The following is an 18,183-nucleotide window of genomic DNA, read 5'->3' on the forward strand; positions in this document are numbered from 1 at the left end:
GTGACTCCGCGCTGTAACCCGGGTTATTTCCGAAGTCTCACGGATGTCTCCTCTATTCTTCTATTCTGTTCTCCATTCTTCTTCTAGAAAATTCAGCAAAAGTCTCGCAGTACTATAAGAACATCGTTTACGCGCGCATCAAATTATCGAAAAAAAAAATCTTTGTTTCGCGTTACCGCTCTGCTGCCTTTTGATAGGTACGAAAAACTCGCCTATTTTTTTTTCCTCCTCTCCTACTGCCGAAATTTTCTGGGGCTGGTGATGAATCCATGAAAAAAATCTAGGGTTTTTTAGGGTTTTGACCTTAGATATCACGCAGTCAACTGAAATCCAACCCCAATTGTAGATGTGAAGGCGTTCGCGGATCTGAACTTGTTTGGATCAATGGAGGTTGCAGATGGAGAGAGAGGATTCCGATGAGGGTGGGATGAGAGGAGGGGAATTGGCCGTGAGAGATTGGTCGGATTGGATTGGATTTGATTGATTGATAGGATGGAGGGGTCGCAGGGGGGATCAGGATCGAATTCCCCGCCGCCGTTCCTCACCAAGACGTATGACATGGTGGATGACCCGTCGACGAATTCCATTGTGTCGTGGAGCCCCACTAATGCCAGCTTCATCGTGTGGAAACCGCCGGAGTTCGCCAGGGATTTGCTGCCCAAGTACTTCAAGCACAACAACTTCTCCAGCTTCGTCAGGCAGCTTAATACTTATGTAAGTGAGCCTGATTGGAAGAATGAAAGAACTCATCTTTCCAATGGGATTTTATTAATTGGTCTCGAATCCTTTGCCTTTTCTTGTTTCTCTTATCATTTGAACTGGTTTATGCTGTCTCTATGAACAGCATGATTTTTCTTGGTGATATATGAACAGGATGTAATCTAATACACTAGATTACAGTGCTTTAGGGTAGAATTTTAATACTATATGCACATTCGACTCAAATATGCACTCCCTGTCGATAATCCCATCCAAGAATATGAGTTGCTTACTTTTTATGCGATCCTGAACCTTTTTTGGGGGGGTGGAAAAAGAAAAAACTTTGAATTGGTTAGTAATGGTTTTATTTGGCTTATATTGCAGAATGTTTTCCAGAACTTCATTGAAAAATTTAATGTTAGTATTGAGTGTATAACTGAAATACGGCACTCGCAATGCATGCAAGTGATCTAAGAGGGGGCTGTATTCCATGGACAGATCAGGAACCTTTTCATGGATGGCCTTATTGATTTACATACATATAATCCCTTCTCCTTTGGAAAAAAAAAAGATTTACATACATATAATCCAGGATAATGGAAACAGTCTTTCATCTATGCCCTTGATCACTTCTCTCATTTTTTTCCTTTTTTTGCTGTTTGTGCCTTTGGTTTATAATTCAGTTTTGCATTTAGGAATTGTAATGGTCGCTGATATACTCTTCTTAGCATGAATTCATATTTCTTCTGTCCCTTTCCAGGGTTTTAGAAAAATAGATCCTGACCAGTGGGAATTTGCAAACGAGGACTTTATAAGGGGCCAGAGGCATCTCTTGAAAAATATTCATAGACGCAAGCCAATACACAGCCATTCGCTGCAACACCAGGGCAACTCAGGGCCGTTAGCAGAATCAGAAAGACGTGAGCTTGAGGAGGAAATTGAGAGGCTCAATTGTGAGAAGGGTTTGCTTATATCAGAACTTCAGAGTCACGCTCAGCAACAGCATGGAATGGAGCAGCAAATGCAATCTTTGGAGGAGAGATTACACACTATGGAGCACCGCCAGAGACATATGATGGCCTTCTTGACCGAAATAGTGCAGAAACCTGGATTTTTCTCTAACTTTGTCCAGCAATCTGAATTTCACAGCAAGAAGAGGAGATTGCCCAAAGCCAATTACTTCTGTGAGGATGCTAATATGGAAGAGAAACGTATCATGTCTTTCCAGGGTACGAGCAGTGAGAAATCAGACATTGCATCTATGCATGCGTTCGACATAGAGCCATTCGAGAAGATGGAATCATCCTTGAATTCGCTGGAGAATTTGTTCCGAGGTGTGAGTCAAGCTTCTGGTGAAGAGATGTACTATGACAGTGTTTTACCTTCGCTGCCGTCTGGTGTAGTTCTTACAGAGATGCATGCATCATCAGGGGACACTGATGTGAATCTGCAATCACCATCACCTAAATTGCACCCTTCTTCACCTTGTCTGGGAGATATTGGTTCATCGCCAGAGCTGGCAGAATCTACAAGTTATGCAGAAAGCCCAGCTCTTCCCTTAACAGAGATTCACACAGATATAAGGAGTAAGGCTTCTGAGATAGATGTAAATGCAGAGCCTGCCGCTCCTGAGTGTGATTCATCGAGAGATAGAGCTGCTGGGACTGCTGCTTCTACCGTGCCTACTGGTGTAAATGATGTGTTCTGGGAACAATTTCTCACAGAGACTCCTGGTTCCTCTGACACTCAGGAGGTCCAGTCAGAAAGACGAGATGCAAATGACAGAAGATCTGAAGCAAAGATGGCAGAGAGGGGAAATATTTGGTGGAGCAGGAAGAATGTCGACCACCTTGCAGACAAGATGGGACATCTCACTTCAGCTGAGAAAACATGATGATAGTTCTTTTGTTTTAGATTTGACTGTTTTTGGTGGTAGATTTTGCAGCTTGACAGTGAGGTATGACTGGTTATATTCATGTACGATAAAGATGTTCTACATTCAACTTCTATTTCTCTTGCTTGCATCATTAGTACAAAAGTAATTTGTTGTTGCACTGTTATGATATTTCATTAATTTATGGATTCATCTTGGCGCTAGTGACATGAGATGGATTTAAGCATTAAGTTAGATTTTAGCGCACCTCCTGTTTAGCCTTATCACCCAAAAAGAAGGGGAAAAACATTCTAGTTCTTTATCTCGCATGTTTCATGTTAATTTAAACTGCTACATGTTCATGTACTGAATTTGAAATATATGTTAATAACTGAAAGTGTCCTTAGTAGGCATTCACAGCATCGTGGTGGATGTGTTTGGAACTTCTGAAGGTTAGAACTGACGGATTAGAGGAAGCTTATTTGTTGCACAAATGTTAGGTAAATATGTGCAACTTGGATAATGATACATAATGAACACCACCGTTCTCAATACAGGAACTTCGATATGCATGGGAAAATTAGGAAAACATGTGCAACTTGGGCAGGCTAGGTGGGGCCAAATGTAATTTCAGGCTCAACCTTGATGCTTCTTATTGATGGTTTGAGGCCAACATGCCCATTTTTTGTTCAAAATCATGATATATAATCTAGCCTTGCTTAACTTGGACTGTTTGTTGTTTGCTCATTAGAAGCCTGAGCTCAACTGAAATGCCACTGATTTGATGACCATCTTTATTTTTATTTTACATCAGAAAAAAATGGATCCTTTTCCCTGGTCCCAAAGATATACTTCTGTCAGGTAAACCTGTTACTTTGTATTATCTATCTTATGATTACCTCTTCACTAGGGCATAATACATTTGAACATATCAATATTGTTGCAATGTCAGAAATATGTAGAATATAAGGTCTGTCCAAGTCATTGGTTGGCATATAATGAAGCAGTGCATACCAAGAATTTTAAGGATCAATAATTGAATTGACCCATTTTTGTTTATTGATTTCTAAAGGAATTTTATCTTAGTGGCTACATGTAGTTCCATTACAATTCTTTTTGAAAATCATTTATCATGTTAACCATTTGATGCACAAATTGATTGATTTGTTTTGTGCTGTAATTATACTAAGCTTTGATAGAAAATGTGAATTAATTGTAAGATAATAATTTTGATGCTATATTTTGTCAAAATTCTGCATCAGCAGTGAGTTGTTTGCATGTAGCCATAATCATTTGTAGAAAGATAGAGTTTGTTACTGTTCCATCAGTCCTGTCTCTGATTCAAACTAAAACAAAGAACTGCCTCTAGCTTTCGCTCCATTTGCACGCAATCCATTATGGTAAAATCTAGAAGATTTTCTTTAGGCTCATATTTGGACCATTGTCTCTTCTCTGGTACATGTTTTAAGAGTTCTAAAGAGAATGAGATATCAGGAGGACCCTCTTCATTGTGATTTTCATTATATGCCCATTAAATTGGACCACATTTTGATCAACTATTCTTGAACTTTAACAAAGATTATGGGTGGATTGGATTCTGCCTTGGTTAATGAGACAGCTGCTGCAAGTATCAACATTATTTTTTATTGTTTTACACCTCTATGCAATTTAGTTTCCTTTAGAGGCAACCAGTCCTGTATGCTAAATAAATAATTAGTTGCCTTCCTTCTAGGAACATAGATATGGTTTAGGCTGGGGTGATTCCGAGGGGCACCTTTAGATTGTAATCATTTTATACTAATTCTTCAAATCTTATCAAGAGTTTAGATAATAACTTTGAGAATGGAGATTTATAGGTCTGTGAATGACTTACGTATTTAAGATAGTAAGATTGCCTGATTGCAGTAATCAACGAAAGGTCCATCATGATCCATTTTGGTCCTTTACAAATTCACTGAAACTTCCAATTTATGTAATTTGGATGGGAAGTTTAAGAAAATGACGGAGAATATGTAATGATGTTTCAAGGCCTGTTTAGTTGTCAATAAAAATAACACTTCACCACCAACGAACATTGGGAGTTTTTTCTTTCACTTTTTTCTTTTCGAAGTTGTTAGTTATGTATTGATAAGATGTGGTGCTTTGTCTCTAGTGAATGAATATGGGATTGTTTCATTGGCTGGTTTGATATTCTAGTAAACTTAAGATCTTGAATGGGTTACAATATTCTTGGATTAAGGTTGAAGGTTGGTTTCTTCCAGAGACTCGCGTTTTCGGGCCTTTGGAAACGGGAAGCTAATAGGTGTGTACATTTGGATTTGTGAAAAGCGTATCAGCTTTCTTCCTGCCTTTTCACCAGTGTGTAGGAGACGCATAATAATTAATGTCTGACAAAATATTTTTGGTGGGTTAAAGGGATTTCCTTTATTGAAGTTCTTGGACTATCATACACGATGCATGCGTCAAGAAGAAACATGCAAGAGGACATGTCTATCCTTTCGCAATTACTTTTGTCGAGTCCAGCATAAGAAATCTTTATATATATATATGTTTATATTATTTTCAAATTGTATATTGCGATGCATTCTTAAAAAAAATACGGTAATGGTGGAAAGATGTTACGAAAATTTAGAAAAGTTACTTGATGGATAATGCTGATGGGGCTGAATAATAAAGATTTGGTGAAAAAGGTCTCTTGCATAGAAGACCAGAACCGATCACCTCAAATGATCTTGGTTGTAGTATGGGAAAAAGTAAACTTAAGAAAGATGTTGACGGGTGGTAGTGCAGTTCCTAAAGAGGGAGCTTCACTATGTTATCAGCTGCAGAATTTCAAGCTGCCAGAGAAGTCTGGTAAGGTAGCAGATTTGAACTTTGAGAAGAGATACAGGTGAGTGATGCTAAGAGCGCAGTGATGCATGGATTTCTGATACATTGGAGAGTTGTTCTGCAACTAGGCTTTACTGGAGAGTACTTTTAGGTGGTCTCGGAAAACATATTTTGGAAACTAAGGTTTACCATCGAACTCCCTTGGTATGATGTGCGAAATTTTTTTATCACATGGGTAAGGCTACATATATTAATTTTGGCTAATTCATGTTTTTTGTTTGCAGTAGGTTTTTGCAAATGTTGCAAACTGTAACGTTTATTTTGTTGTTGCGAAGCCTTTCTACATATTACTAGCATTAAAAGAGCGCGTGCACTGTCATTTGGATGTAATGGTTACCCTAATCTTGCTTTTTATGTCTAATCCATTGTGTAGTCCACCAATATAAAGATTATGATTATTGTGCACTCCGGCGACCGGAGAGTTAAGTTATAGTTGGTGCTAAGTTATTCAAGTTCTCTTTATGGTTGGCCAAAGGAAAGCCTTGGATGCTTAAATCGAAAGTTTTCTCTTTATCCGTCCCACCATCAGAGGCAAGGGAGGGGAATTTCCAGACGACGACAACTACGAGCTCTTGTTATCAGAGGTTAGGCCATCGTCTTCAGAAACTTTCTAGTCATCGGGTGGCCAAGAAAAACTAGTGTCAAATGGGTTGGTGACTTCGATGGTTGCACGTCTCTTCCCTTCGAAGGAATCAGGTTTGGATATGATGATAGTTGTTAACCAGCTCGTACTCTCCAATGGTACCTTGACTAATATCATAGGGCCATTCACCATAATTCAACATTTCTGCCATCTTTTCATGTCTTTATGCTGCAGCTAGTTGTGTGCGCGGTTATTAGGATTAGTATCTACTTAAGTATCTACTTCAGACTGTTTACTTTGGTAGGATTGACGCAATGTGCTTGATTCCTCCTTTCCAGCGCTAGTGAGAAGGTTGCCATTCATTACAAAGTGGATAAATCTTGGATTCCAGTTCGATTTTCCCCTTATTTTTGTCTTTTCCTCCAATTTATTTATTTACTTATTTTAATTATTTTTTGGTACAGCTGACTGTTTATAATATGGGCATGAGGATGAGAAATTATATTTCGAGCATGCCAGCCACCAATTACAGCTGCTCGTTCTTGTGGTCTCTATTTGTTAAGCGCTCATCTTAATGCCTCACTACATGAAAGGACGACCAGCTATGATTGGCAGCTTGTATGGCCACGTGGTGCATGCCGTGTAGAATATAATTTCTCGATGAGAACAGCCCAACATCTAAGAAAAAAAGAGTATGGGGATAATTTCCCATCCAGAATTCCAGATGGAATAAGCCATCCTTTCCACTGGTTGGCTATTCTATTGATATCTCGTATATCCAAAGAGTAATAGTTGATACTTGCTTTGAGTATTGGGTGGCTGTCGATCCATTTGATGACCGTAGATAGATTGCCTTCGATCTAGTCAATACTCGGCCAGTAGAACCATTTCCTGTGTGATGTCTATGAATGTTACCAACGTGGTCTTGATTAAGTAATCCAAGCTTCTTTTTGTTTGTTAACGATGGAAGAAAACACTAAAAATGGGTTCTTTAGCCCATTATACATTGATGCATTCCACCCTGATGTTAACAATATCTGTTAGGCCAATAACCTGGGCCTCTTTGGAAGGAGGGTTGTTCCAAGGGCTTTGGTTTCTTTCTGTCATTCCATTCACCTTGTCACCTCTAAGGCTGCAAATAGGCTAGGTTGACTCGTGACCCAACCCGATCTGTTTAGACCTGACTTGGCCTATTTTGGAGGACCCATGAGGCCGGGTCGGATCCTAAAATTGTACCCGTTCTATTTTCTAGGTCGGAGTCTGGATTTACTGAATTCAGATCTGACCTGACCCGACTTATTTGAAATTTTGGTAATTTTGGATTTTCAATCCTACGATCCGCCCCGATCTGAATCTGTAAAATTATTTAGACTCGTGGGGTGCAAACAAGTTTTGAAACCATGGATGGGTTGATCCGAACCGGATCCGAATTATTTAGGTTGAGTCCGGGTTATACATGGACTCAATCCGACTCAAATGAACCGTTGGGTCAAAAATTGTAGCGGTGGACCCAACCCGACCTGACTCAATCTTCTATTGAGTTATGCATGTGTCCAAAATTAAGACCGGAATAGAAAATTGAGTTGAGTTGGAGGCACTCATGTCCGACCCGATCCATTTGGAACTCCAGCACCTCAAACAAAAAATAAAACACCTTCAAATTATTATAGTAAGCAGCATTGCATGCAATACGGCGGAGTAGTAAGAGAATTCCCCTGAGATGTGTTTGGATTGACTCGGTGCTTCCATCTTAAAGATCAGAACTGGATGGACAAAAGCCACCATCCTTTAACATACCGATCATCAAATGCTCTCTCCTTTTTCTTCGGTCTGACACATTGAAGCCATCACAGCGACGCCCAATAAGTCAGACAAATAAACAACCAACGGATCAATACGATCTCTCATGGGATCATGTGTTTTCCTGACATTTATCATCAGTATACCTTCCCACAATAATTCCAAATGTTATTATTTTGTCCAAGAAAACGTTTGTCTCTATTAAAGATTAATTATTGGAATTAATTCTCTGGCAGGAAAGAAATGGTACCGAGTCCCTCATCATCTCAGACATGCCAAGTTTCTTGTGGGTCCTACATCAAATACAAATTCGAGAATCCTGTGCCTCATTTTGAAGTCCAGCATGCACAATAGTTTGATAGCCATCCGACATCAAAAACGCAAACATTACTTCTCACGATGGAATTCATCAGCTGGGAGTGGAAGAATGAGCTCAACTTTTATTCCTACTTCTATTCCTCCTTCCCTTCCTCACATTCATTGGCGTGCCCTCAGCCTCCGATTTCGGATACCCACCACATGATCTCAACCAGCCCTATATTTGCACCCTGCCAACAATGCTTATATAATCCCCTAACATCCCCCAAGTCCTCATTAACTCCAAGAAAGAACAAACCTTCGATCTCTCTATTCCATCCCTTATTCCATGGCCATCACCAACTTCCTTTCCACGCTCCTCCTCCTCCCCCCCCCCCCCCCCCCTCCTCCTTGCTCACCGAGCCCTTGGCTTGACGAGCAGTGTTGCCGAGTTTCTGAACTCGCACAATGCAGTGCGGGCACGGCTCAGGCTCCCTCCTCTCCAGTGGAGCCCCGAGTTGGAGAACTACACCGGGTCGTATGCCAACCAAGGGTGAGGGGACTGCGCTCTCGTGTACTCGTCGAGGAACTTGGCATTACATAAAAAGAAAGCGTCAGAAAATTTTGGTTCAACGCCAAACTTTGCCGACGCTTCTAAAAAGCGTTGGTAAAGCTTCAGAATCGACGACGCTTAAAAAGCGTCGTCTAAAGGTTGAACCTACAACGACGCTTATAAGCGTCGCTGGGGGCCATTCAAATATTAGTCATCTCTCCATTGATGCCTTAGCGCTTATAAGTGTCTCCTCCCCTCTTCTCCTCCCTCCTGCGCCGACATCAATCTACTGCCTCCATTCATAAATAAAGCAAATTTGGTAGATCAAGTCAGGCTTCTTGGAGCCAACAAAACCCTAACATCTTTCCTCCCTTGAAACCCTTAAATCATCGCCACTCTCTCCACTTCTCTTGTGATTTAGTGCAAAGCAGCCATGGCCACTCAAACTCGAATCCTTGAAGATCCCAAGCCCTCCAAGAACAGTACAAATCCTGCTTCTTCTTCTCCTTTTCTCATTTTTTGCCTCGAACTTTCTCTCAGCAATCTTTTGATCATTATATCATTTTTTTTCCTTTTTGCTTTTATTTTTTCTTTTTTTTTTCTCAAGTAATGGTGAAATATTTCAAGATATACTCTGAAAAGGAAAGGACAAAGGCCAAGTCCCGTGAACCAGGTTTTGAATCATCGAGGTATATTGTTTTTCTCCGCCCCTCTTTTCTTCTTTTTTAATTGACCGTCTTATAAGAGTAGTAGCTCTGGCTTTTGCATTTTGTTCGCAGGAAGGGTTCAAGAAAGGTCTCGATGGCCGCCTCTCGGTATTTTTTTTCTTCTTTTCTTTCTTAAATAAAGTTTTATGTACAAGGTTATTGTCCCATGGGCGAGAACCTCTTCTGGGGGAAAGGGAAGCATAGCAGATGCCGTCGCGGCTTGGGTGGCCGAGCAGGGATCCTACAACTATCGAAGCAATACGTGCGAGTCTAACGCCGACTGAAGCCATTACACCCAGATGGTGTAGGGGACGACAAAGAGGCTTGGGTGCGCCAAGGTCATTTGTAGCGGTGGGGACACTTTCGTCGTGTGCGAGTATGATCCCCATGGCAATATCATTGGCCAGAGGCCATATTGATTCCTGGGGTATGTCCCTATATGCAGTTCAAAGTTTTCTTTTTTCTTCTTCTTCTTCAGGTGCATGGTGTAGAGATGTCGTCTTCCTTCTGTTGATTGGGGTTGGGGCTCTGCTTCACTACCTTTCTAGTTCATGGTTGAACCTTGGGATGGGTTTTGTCCCAGTCAGCAGAAATGGCTGGACATTGGCGTGATATTTTAGGAAAAGATATAGACGTTCGGTTGCTTATATGCTTCGTGTATACAGAATAAAATATCAGAAAAAAAGTTGGTCCTTACCATTGTTATTAACTACCTATTTGGCTAAAGATGGCTAGATCATTTCATTAATATTCTGGATGTTGATCCTCGAGACTAACTACCACTAACCAATCTGTCTACCGGAATTTTAATTACTTTCCTTTAGATTTGATCATCTGATGATAGCCTTGGTCTCCAGCTGATCTATATAACACAACATACAAGTGGGTATAAAACATAGCATAAGTGGATAATCATTAAGTAATAAAGATGAGGACTAGCGATTGAAAGAGCAAGCAAATATATCAAGCATCGAGAATCTAGTTGCTCAATATATAGTTTGCTAAAAAGAAGTTCCTAATGTAGGATATCTCACGTGATTGTCCCTATTTCCACATAGATTTCTAAATCACCAATTGATGGCCAATTCTCTATTAGCATCAACTGGTTCTAGTTGATGGTTGTTGGCGAAGAAAATGATATCAAGCTATTTAGATATCTAAGGATTTGAGAAGTTTGTTTGAAAGGTTAATTAGTGGACTTAAAAACGGTTCCTAGATTGGTTATACGCCAGGTGATAGTTTTGTATCAGCAATTATTTAGCCTAGCTTACATTAATGGCTGTTGTTCTGACGGTGGGGTATAAGCCCCTTGGTTCATATGGAGATTTTGTTGTAATTTCTTAGTAATTTAGGCCCTGTTTGGGAGAGCTTTTGGAGGGTCAGAAAGCACTTTCTGGCCCTCCAAAAGTACTTTTAGATAAAAAAACTGTGTTTGGTAAATTTTTCAAAAAGCTGTTTCAGCTTTTGCGGGAAGCTGAAAACAGCTTTTGGGAGGAAGCTCCAATTTGGAGCTTTTGAGAGGAAGCTGTTTCAGCTTTTTTGGAAAGCTGTATTTTTGACAAAAATGCCCATATTAAAATAACATAATTACATAGTTTGTCCCTTTATAAACCTAAAAATCTGCTGGAGCCAAGAACCCTAGCCGTCAGACTCCCTTTCGTAAGAAAATGTATTTTTCTTTTCAATTTTTGTATGCATCTCTTCAACCACATTTTAGAAAAAAAAATTTTAATCCTTTTCCATACCTTCCAGAATCAATCTATTGTTTTTTTTTTATCATCAACCTCGCGGCCCACGCTGAGGTCCTCCTCGAGCGTGGACCACGAAGAAGAGCCCCTGGACCGCGGAAAATTATTTTATGAAAAATTATGAAAAATTATTATGGGAAATTATTTTATACTAATAATTATAATATTTTATACCTTTATTTTTGTGTGATACTATAAATATAATATCATATTATATTATATCATAATACATTAATATGCTATGTTAAATAATTTAATATTATGTTATATTATGAAAAATTAATTTATACTAATAATTATAATATTTTATACCTTTATTTTTGTATTATACTATAAATATAATATCATATTATATTATATCATAATACATTAATATGTTATGTTAAATAATTTAATATTATGTTATATTATGGAAAATTAATTTATACTAATAATTATAATATTTTATAACTTTATTATTGTATTATACTATAAATATTATATTATATTACATTACATTATAATACATTAATATGTTATTTTAAATAATTTAATATTATGTTATATTATGGCAAATTAATTTATAATAATAATTATAATTTTTATACCTTTATTATTGTATTATACTCTAAATATTGTATTATATTACATTACATTATAATACATTAATATGTTATTTTAAATAATTTTATATTATGTTATATTATGAGAAATTAATTTATACTAACAATTATAATATTTTATACTTTTATTATTGTATTATACTATAAATATAATATATATTACATTATATCATAATACATTAATATGTTATGTTAAATAATTTAATATTATGTTAAATTACCAAATATTAATTTACTCTAATAATTATATTACTATTATGCTATATTAACATAATATTATTTTATATTACAATAATATTATACTATATCGTATATTTATGTATTAATTTATGTTATGTTTTATTATGTTCTGTTGTATAATACTATGCAATGTCCTTTATGGTAATTTTGTCATACAAAAGTACTTTCTCAGTTTGTTTACCAAACACAAAACAAAGTATCACAGCACTTTACGAATGTAGTTACCAAACAGCAAACAGCTTTTTATAACAGCTCTACTTCAGACAGCTCTACTTCCAACAGCTCTACTTCTAACAGCTCTACTGCCAACAGCTCCCCCAAACAGGGCCTTAGTCCTCTAATTGAAAATGAACCAGTCTCGGCATTTGGCATGCCGAGACTGGTGCATTTCTTTTGGCAGCCAGACAGAGTGGTGGGACTGGTTTCCTGAAAAACAATAATTTAAGCTCCACATATAGACCCCTAGTAATACTTACATATGCTTAACTTTAAAATCCCTATTACTTGAGCCTAAGCATTTTATTGCAGGTCTTAGTGAGCCTAATCTATGAATTAAAAAGCGTGGTAATTGATTCATAGCCCTATTCAAGACCGTATTTAATTTGCAAACCATGTACACCATCTGAACGGCTAGCAGAATTTTTTTAAATTATTTTTTGGACAAATACTAGGCAGCTTGCCTAGTTTCCCAAGCTTAATGCTTCGCCTCCTTATTGGCCTGGGAAAATTTAGTTGAACCGGTTTCATCTATAGCTCTAAAGATCTATTCACACAACTCTATAGCTGAGATTTTTCTTTTCTTTTCTTTTTTAATCACATCTCACCACAGTGATTCCTTCACATTTTGCTTTTGGATTTTATCGATAAGCCGAGGAAGATCTCCATCAGAAGTGGACTGATAGCACAAAATTCTTCTTGATATGTGTACCTCCAATCCTGAGTAAATCTTTGCTCAAAAAAAAAAAAGAAGAGATCCATGCTTTTTTTATTCTTTCTTTTTTTTGTAAAAAAAATCCCATCAGAATAAAAGTGGATTAACAGCCAAAAAATTTCAAGATATATTGCACACTTATCCTTCTAGGATCATGTCATGGGATTGAGTTATTTACTTATTTATGATCAGAGTGGGCACAACTGGACTTTAAAGTTCGTTCCGGAAGCACGTTTTTATGGGGTGGTTCTATATACACCCCCCCTATTGCTAAGGACACCCCCCAAAAACCAAAATAAAATACCCAAACTAATCTTTGGTGTAATTACCATATTGCCCTTGAAATTTTCTCAGTACACCCCCCCTTCCTCCTCCTCCGTTTCGTTTTGAAAAGAAAAAAAAAAACACCTCTCAAACCCCCCTTAAACCCCTCGATCCATTTACATCGTTTAGGCGATCTTTGAAGGAGATTTAAGCCCCATTCGAAGCATGGACAAGCAACTAGTGATTTGGGACGAAGAATCGGCCGCAAAGGTACGTGTTCCACCTTGTTTCGAAATTTTTTTTTTTTCACGGTTCGTGCTCCGTTCGGCACTGGATCGCCGAACAAAAGACTTTTGTTCGGCTGAACAGTGCCGAATAGAAGCCTTCTGTTCGGCAACCCTCAACCGAACAGAAGCCTTCTGTTCGGCTGCACAGTGCCGAACAGAGGGCTTCTGTCCGGCACTGTGCAGCCGAACAGAAGGGTTCTGTCCGGCTCTGTGCAGCCGAACAGAAGCCTTCTGTTCGGCACTGTGCAGCCGAACAGAAGGCTTCTGGTGCCAAATCGCGTGCCGTGCTGAATTTTGTGCCGAACAGATCCTCTGATTCATTAATTCTTGGTGATAAATTATTTTATATGTAGGGCTATGCTACAACCGAATCGAGTATAATTGAATCAGAATTTGTACTGGATTATACAAGCGAATTTACAACTTACGAGGTATTATAATGTATTGTGCAATTTTGTATTAGTTTAGCGAGCTATTTTTACAACTGTGTACTTACATAAATTGTTTAATGTATAGATCTTCAAGAGTAGAGAGGACTTGTGTAATTGGTGTCGTGAAGCTGGGAGGCGAAATGGTTTTGTTGTTGTAATCAAATCATCCGATGCAGGTACCATTTCTAAGAAACCCAGAATTACGTTAGGTTGTGAGAGGGGTGGGACGTACCGAACCAAAAAAGAAAAGCGAATAAAGACTGCCTGTGGGACAAAGAAGTGTGGATGCCCTTTTGCATTAAGAGGAAAGAAATTGGATACTGCAGATGATTGGATATTACTGGTCGTATGTGGAGTGCACAATCATCCCGCTGCAGAGAATCTGGAGGGGCACTCATATGCAGGGAGATTATCTGAGCAGGAGACGGAATTGTTAGTGGATATGTCAAAGAGTTTGGTTCGTCCAAAGGACATATTATCCACATTGAAGGAAAGAGATGCCCTCAATGTTACGACTATCAAGACTATCTACAATGTACGTCAACGGTTTAAGGTTGTAGAGAAAGCCGGGAGGTCTGAAATGCAACATCTATTAGGTAAATTATCAGAGGCTAAATATATTGAGTGGCATAGGAATTGTACTAATACGGATGTTGTGCATGACTTATTTTGGGCACACCCTGGCAGCATTGATTTGTTCCGTGCATTTCTCCGTGTGTTGATAATGGATTGCACGTACAAGACGAATAGGTATCGTCTTCCGCTCTTAGAGATTGTGGGGGTGACATCTACTGACATGATATTTTCAATTGCTTTTGTATACTTAAATTCTGAGCGGGAAGAAAGCTATACTTGGGCATTAGAGAGATTGCGCAGTGTCATAGCTGATGATGTTTTGCCTGAGTTGATTGTTACAGATAGAGACTTGGCTTTGATGAATGCAATTCATAGAGTATTTCCTACTGCTAGACATTTATTATGTAGATGGCATATTAGTAGGAATGTTTTGGCCAAGTGCAAAAAATTTTTCGAATTGAAGGAGAAATGGGATAAATTTATTATGAGTTGGAATATACTAGTGCTGTCCTCCACGGAAGACGAGTATAATGATCGCTGGAGTGCACTGCAGAGAGAGTTCGGTACCTATCCAGATGCACTACAGTATGTGTCAGATACTTGGCTGAGCAGATACAAGGAAAGATTTGTTGCGGCGTGGACGGATACATGCAGGCACTACGGAAATGTGACGACAAATAGGTATCACAAATAAAGACTCATTTAATTTTAATTTGCCTCAATTGTTATATCTAACTTTCATTTGTTTACTAGGGTCGAGAGTGCACATGCAAAGCTCAAAAAGCAGCTTGGATCAAGCCAAGGAAGTTTCGAGTCATCTTGGACTAGAATACATGGATTGATTGAGTTGCAGCACAGCTCCGTTAAAGCCTCATTGGAGAAGAGTTTATTGGTAGTGCAGCACAACTTCAAGCCAGCTGAATTCAAAGAGTTGCGAGGTTTCATATCTATAAGTGCGTTAAATCATGTCCTCGCCCAATCGAAACGAGCCAATTCAGTTGCGTTTGATGATTCAAATTGTGGGTGCGCTATTCGACGCACACATGGTATACCATGTGCTCACCAGATTGCGCGGTACAGGGTGGAAGGTCGGCCCATTCCTCTCGACTGCATAGATCCTCATTGGAGGAAACTTGATATTGTGCCTACCCCCCCCGTGCAGCCAATTCAGTTGAGTTGTGATGCAGAGTTAGATTTGATTGCGCTACGATTCAAGAAGTTAGATGGGGCTTCTCAATTGCAGATGATCAAGAAGTTACGAGAGATTGCAAGTCCAGATAGTATACCTCTTTTAGAGCCTGCAAAACGGAAGACCGGTTCACGTGGGCGCGCTTCAATGAAGGTTGATACGTCTACTCGACGTGACCCGTCTGCGTTTGAGTTGGTTCTATCTGGACAGGATAGTTATTCACCTGGTGTTGAGAAAGTTACCATCCGCAATCCATCTACTCAGATTCAAAAGAGGCGGCCCAAGCAAAAGGTAAGTACCAAATATTTATTTCCTTACAATAGGTATCACAACGTCTACGGGACGGTCCGTGCCGTGCCGGTATGTGATGTGCCGATACGGGACATGTCGGGACGTGCCGTGTCGAGATGTGCCGATACGGGACATGTCGGGACGTGCCGTGCCGAGATGTGCCGATACGGGACATGTCGGGACGTGCCGTGCCGAGATGTGCCGATACGGGATGTGCCGTGCCGAGATGTGCCGATACGGGATGTGCCGTGCCGAGATGTGCCGATACGGGACATGTCGGTACGTGCCGTGCCGGTACGGGATGTGCTGAGACGGATAACTATTTGGATATTTCTGCCATTGTTACATATTTTCTATCATTTGATATTATTTGCAGGTTTTTCGTACTAGAGCCCAGTCACATACGCCCATTATCTATATTGATGCTATTCCTTCTGCCTTGAGACCATACATCCAGCATATCAAGGATGTAAAAGCTGATGGGAATTGCGGATTTAGGGCAATAGCTGACTTACTGGGATTTGGAGAAGATGACTGGGTGCGTGTTAGGAAGGATTTATTGCAAGAGTTGCAATGTCATTCGGACCACTATCGCACATTATATGGTGTGGAAGGGACGATTGCTGAGATCACTCATGCATTATCCTATTATGATGATTGTCCACCATATGACAGATGGATGACTATGCCGGACATGGGTCATCTTATAGCATCCTGCTATAATGTTGTCCTATACCATCTCTCGTTGCAACAATGTCTGACCTTCCTACCTCTCCGTTCTGTGCCAGTACCTCTTCTATCCCGCAAAGATATCGCTATTGGATTCGTAAATGGAAATCATTTTGTTGAGGTACTACGTTCACAACACTTGCGAATATTTAATTTTGCTTATTTAATTTTGCTTATTTATAATTTTGTAGCTATTAATATTTTCTTATTTCTAATTTTGAAGGTGTTCTTGTTGCCGGGACATTCCGTTCCGCCAGTAGCGACCAACTGGCGAAAATATCATCTTCCTTGTGCTACCGGATGGGAAAATTCATATGAAGCCCGGATTCAACAGTTCAAAGAGAGCATCTCACCTAATGTTATAATTAGCGAGACAGTAGAGTTAGATTGATTGTTTAGATATGTACAATTTTTGAAAGTTGTAAATTTTTTTGGGCTCTTAGAGTCATGTACTGTGAAACTCCATCATCAATATAAATCAAAAAATATCTGTCTTCGCATTGTTAGATTGATTGTTATGTGCACTGTTATATTTGTGTAAAATAGAACGGGCCAGGCTTTACAAAGATTACACGTAAATGTACCAAAAATATATATTTTTCATTAATATCAACAGTTTCAAATTACACAAAAAAAAAAGTCGAAGCTACATAATCAAAATAAAGGCTCCATCATCAATCCCTATGACGCCGTCATCGACGCGTGTACTGCTGTACGTCCGAATGAGAGGGTGCTGGATCCGAATGAGAGGGTGCTGTACTCGGGCCAGGCTCATCACCCAGAAGTAACTGATGCATCTGACAAATAGCATGAAATAGGTGCCCGGCACCTAGTGACGTAGCCTCTGAGGGACCCATCCGTACAATGTCGGTACTGATACCGAGTGCATCTGCAATACGCCGCCGGTGCATGTCAGCATCATCATGACCTCCCCTAGCTCCAGAATGAGTACTCGAGCGCAGATGAGGAGGCTGAACTGCAACGTGCGTGATACGGAGATACCACTCCATGTATCCCGGTACGCTGTCTGATGGCCGGGTAACTGGGTGGCTCCTGCTCGCCTGGCTCAGCACGTGGTCCTCCCACCGCTCCCAAAGCTGATCCATATAGGAGTAATGTATCCGGTACGAGCCTGCTGTGGAACCTCTGTTGGCTCGCGTAGGGGCTAGTGGCGCTCGAGGGATGGTCTGAATACGACCAAACTGTCTAAGAACCCTTTCTGGATGATAGGGTTCTACGATATCAAGGCACTTGATGGAGCCACTAAAAAATGCGATATCAACATATGGGCGATCTCCCCGAAGCCGATGATGGGGATCCCAAATAACCTGCAAAACAAAAGGTCCATTTCAGTTTTATACTATATCGCATATTAAAAGTACTGACAAACACAAGCAAATGGTAATATGATACGTACCTCATCGATGCTCAAAAGGTCCAATGATTCACGTAGAACCACTAAATGGTCCATCGTGGTACGGGATGGAGTACCGG

General features: G+C 39.6%; 2 protein-coding genes across 3 annotated transcripts; both read left to right on the plus strand.

Annotated features, from left to right (window-relative positions):
- On the plus strand, positions 1-2,753 carry LOC103696735 (heat stress transcription factor A-4b-like). The gene is made up of 3 exons (XM_008778447.6): positions 1-197; positions 347-714; positions 1,460-2,753. The coding sequence occupies exons 2-3, from the start codon at positions 493-495 to the stop codon at positions 2,591-2,593; spliced, it is 1,356 nt and encodes a 451-aa protein (XP_008776669.4). The 5' UTR covers positions 1-197; positions 347-492; the 3' UTR covers positions 2,594-2,753.
- Positions 2,754-13,639: 10,886 nt separating this feature from the next.
- Positions 13,640-17,195, plus strand: LOC148715440 (uncharacterized). 2 transcript variants are annotated; one of them, XM_089926149.1, is made up of 3 exons: positions 14,713-15,960; positions 16,337-16,810; positions 16,913-17,195. In XM_089926149.1, the coding sequence occupies exons 1-3, from the start codon at positions 15,724-15,726 to the stop codon at positions 17,078-17,080; spliced, it is 879 nt and encodes a 292-aa protein (XP_089782275.1). In that variant the 5' UTR covers positions 14,713-15,723; the 3' UTR covers positions 17,081-17,195. The 2 variants fall into 2 exon arrangements, 1 of the variants encoding a protein (XP_089782275.1); XR_016397803.1 differs by lacking the exons at positions 14,713-15,960; positions 16,337-16,810 and adding an exon at positions 13,640-13,904.
- Positions 17,196-18,183: the final 988 nt, after the last annotated feature.

Source organism: Phoenix dactylifera, chromosome 1, assembly GCF_051530095.1.
Source record: "Phoenix dactylifera cultivar Ajwa chromosome 1, Ajwa_hap1_PhDact_Kaust_v1.1, whole genome shotgun sequence".
Taxonomy (NCBI): Eukaryota; Viridiplantae; Streptophyta; class Magnoliopsida; order Arecales; family Arecaceae; genus Phoenix; species Phoenix dactylifera.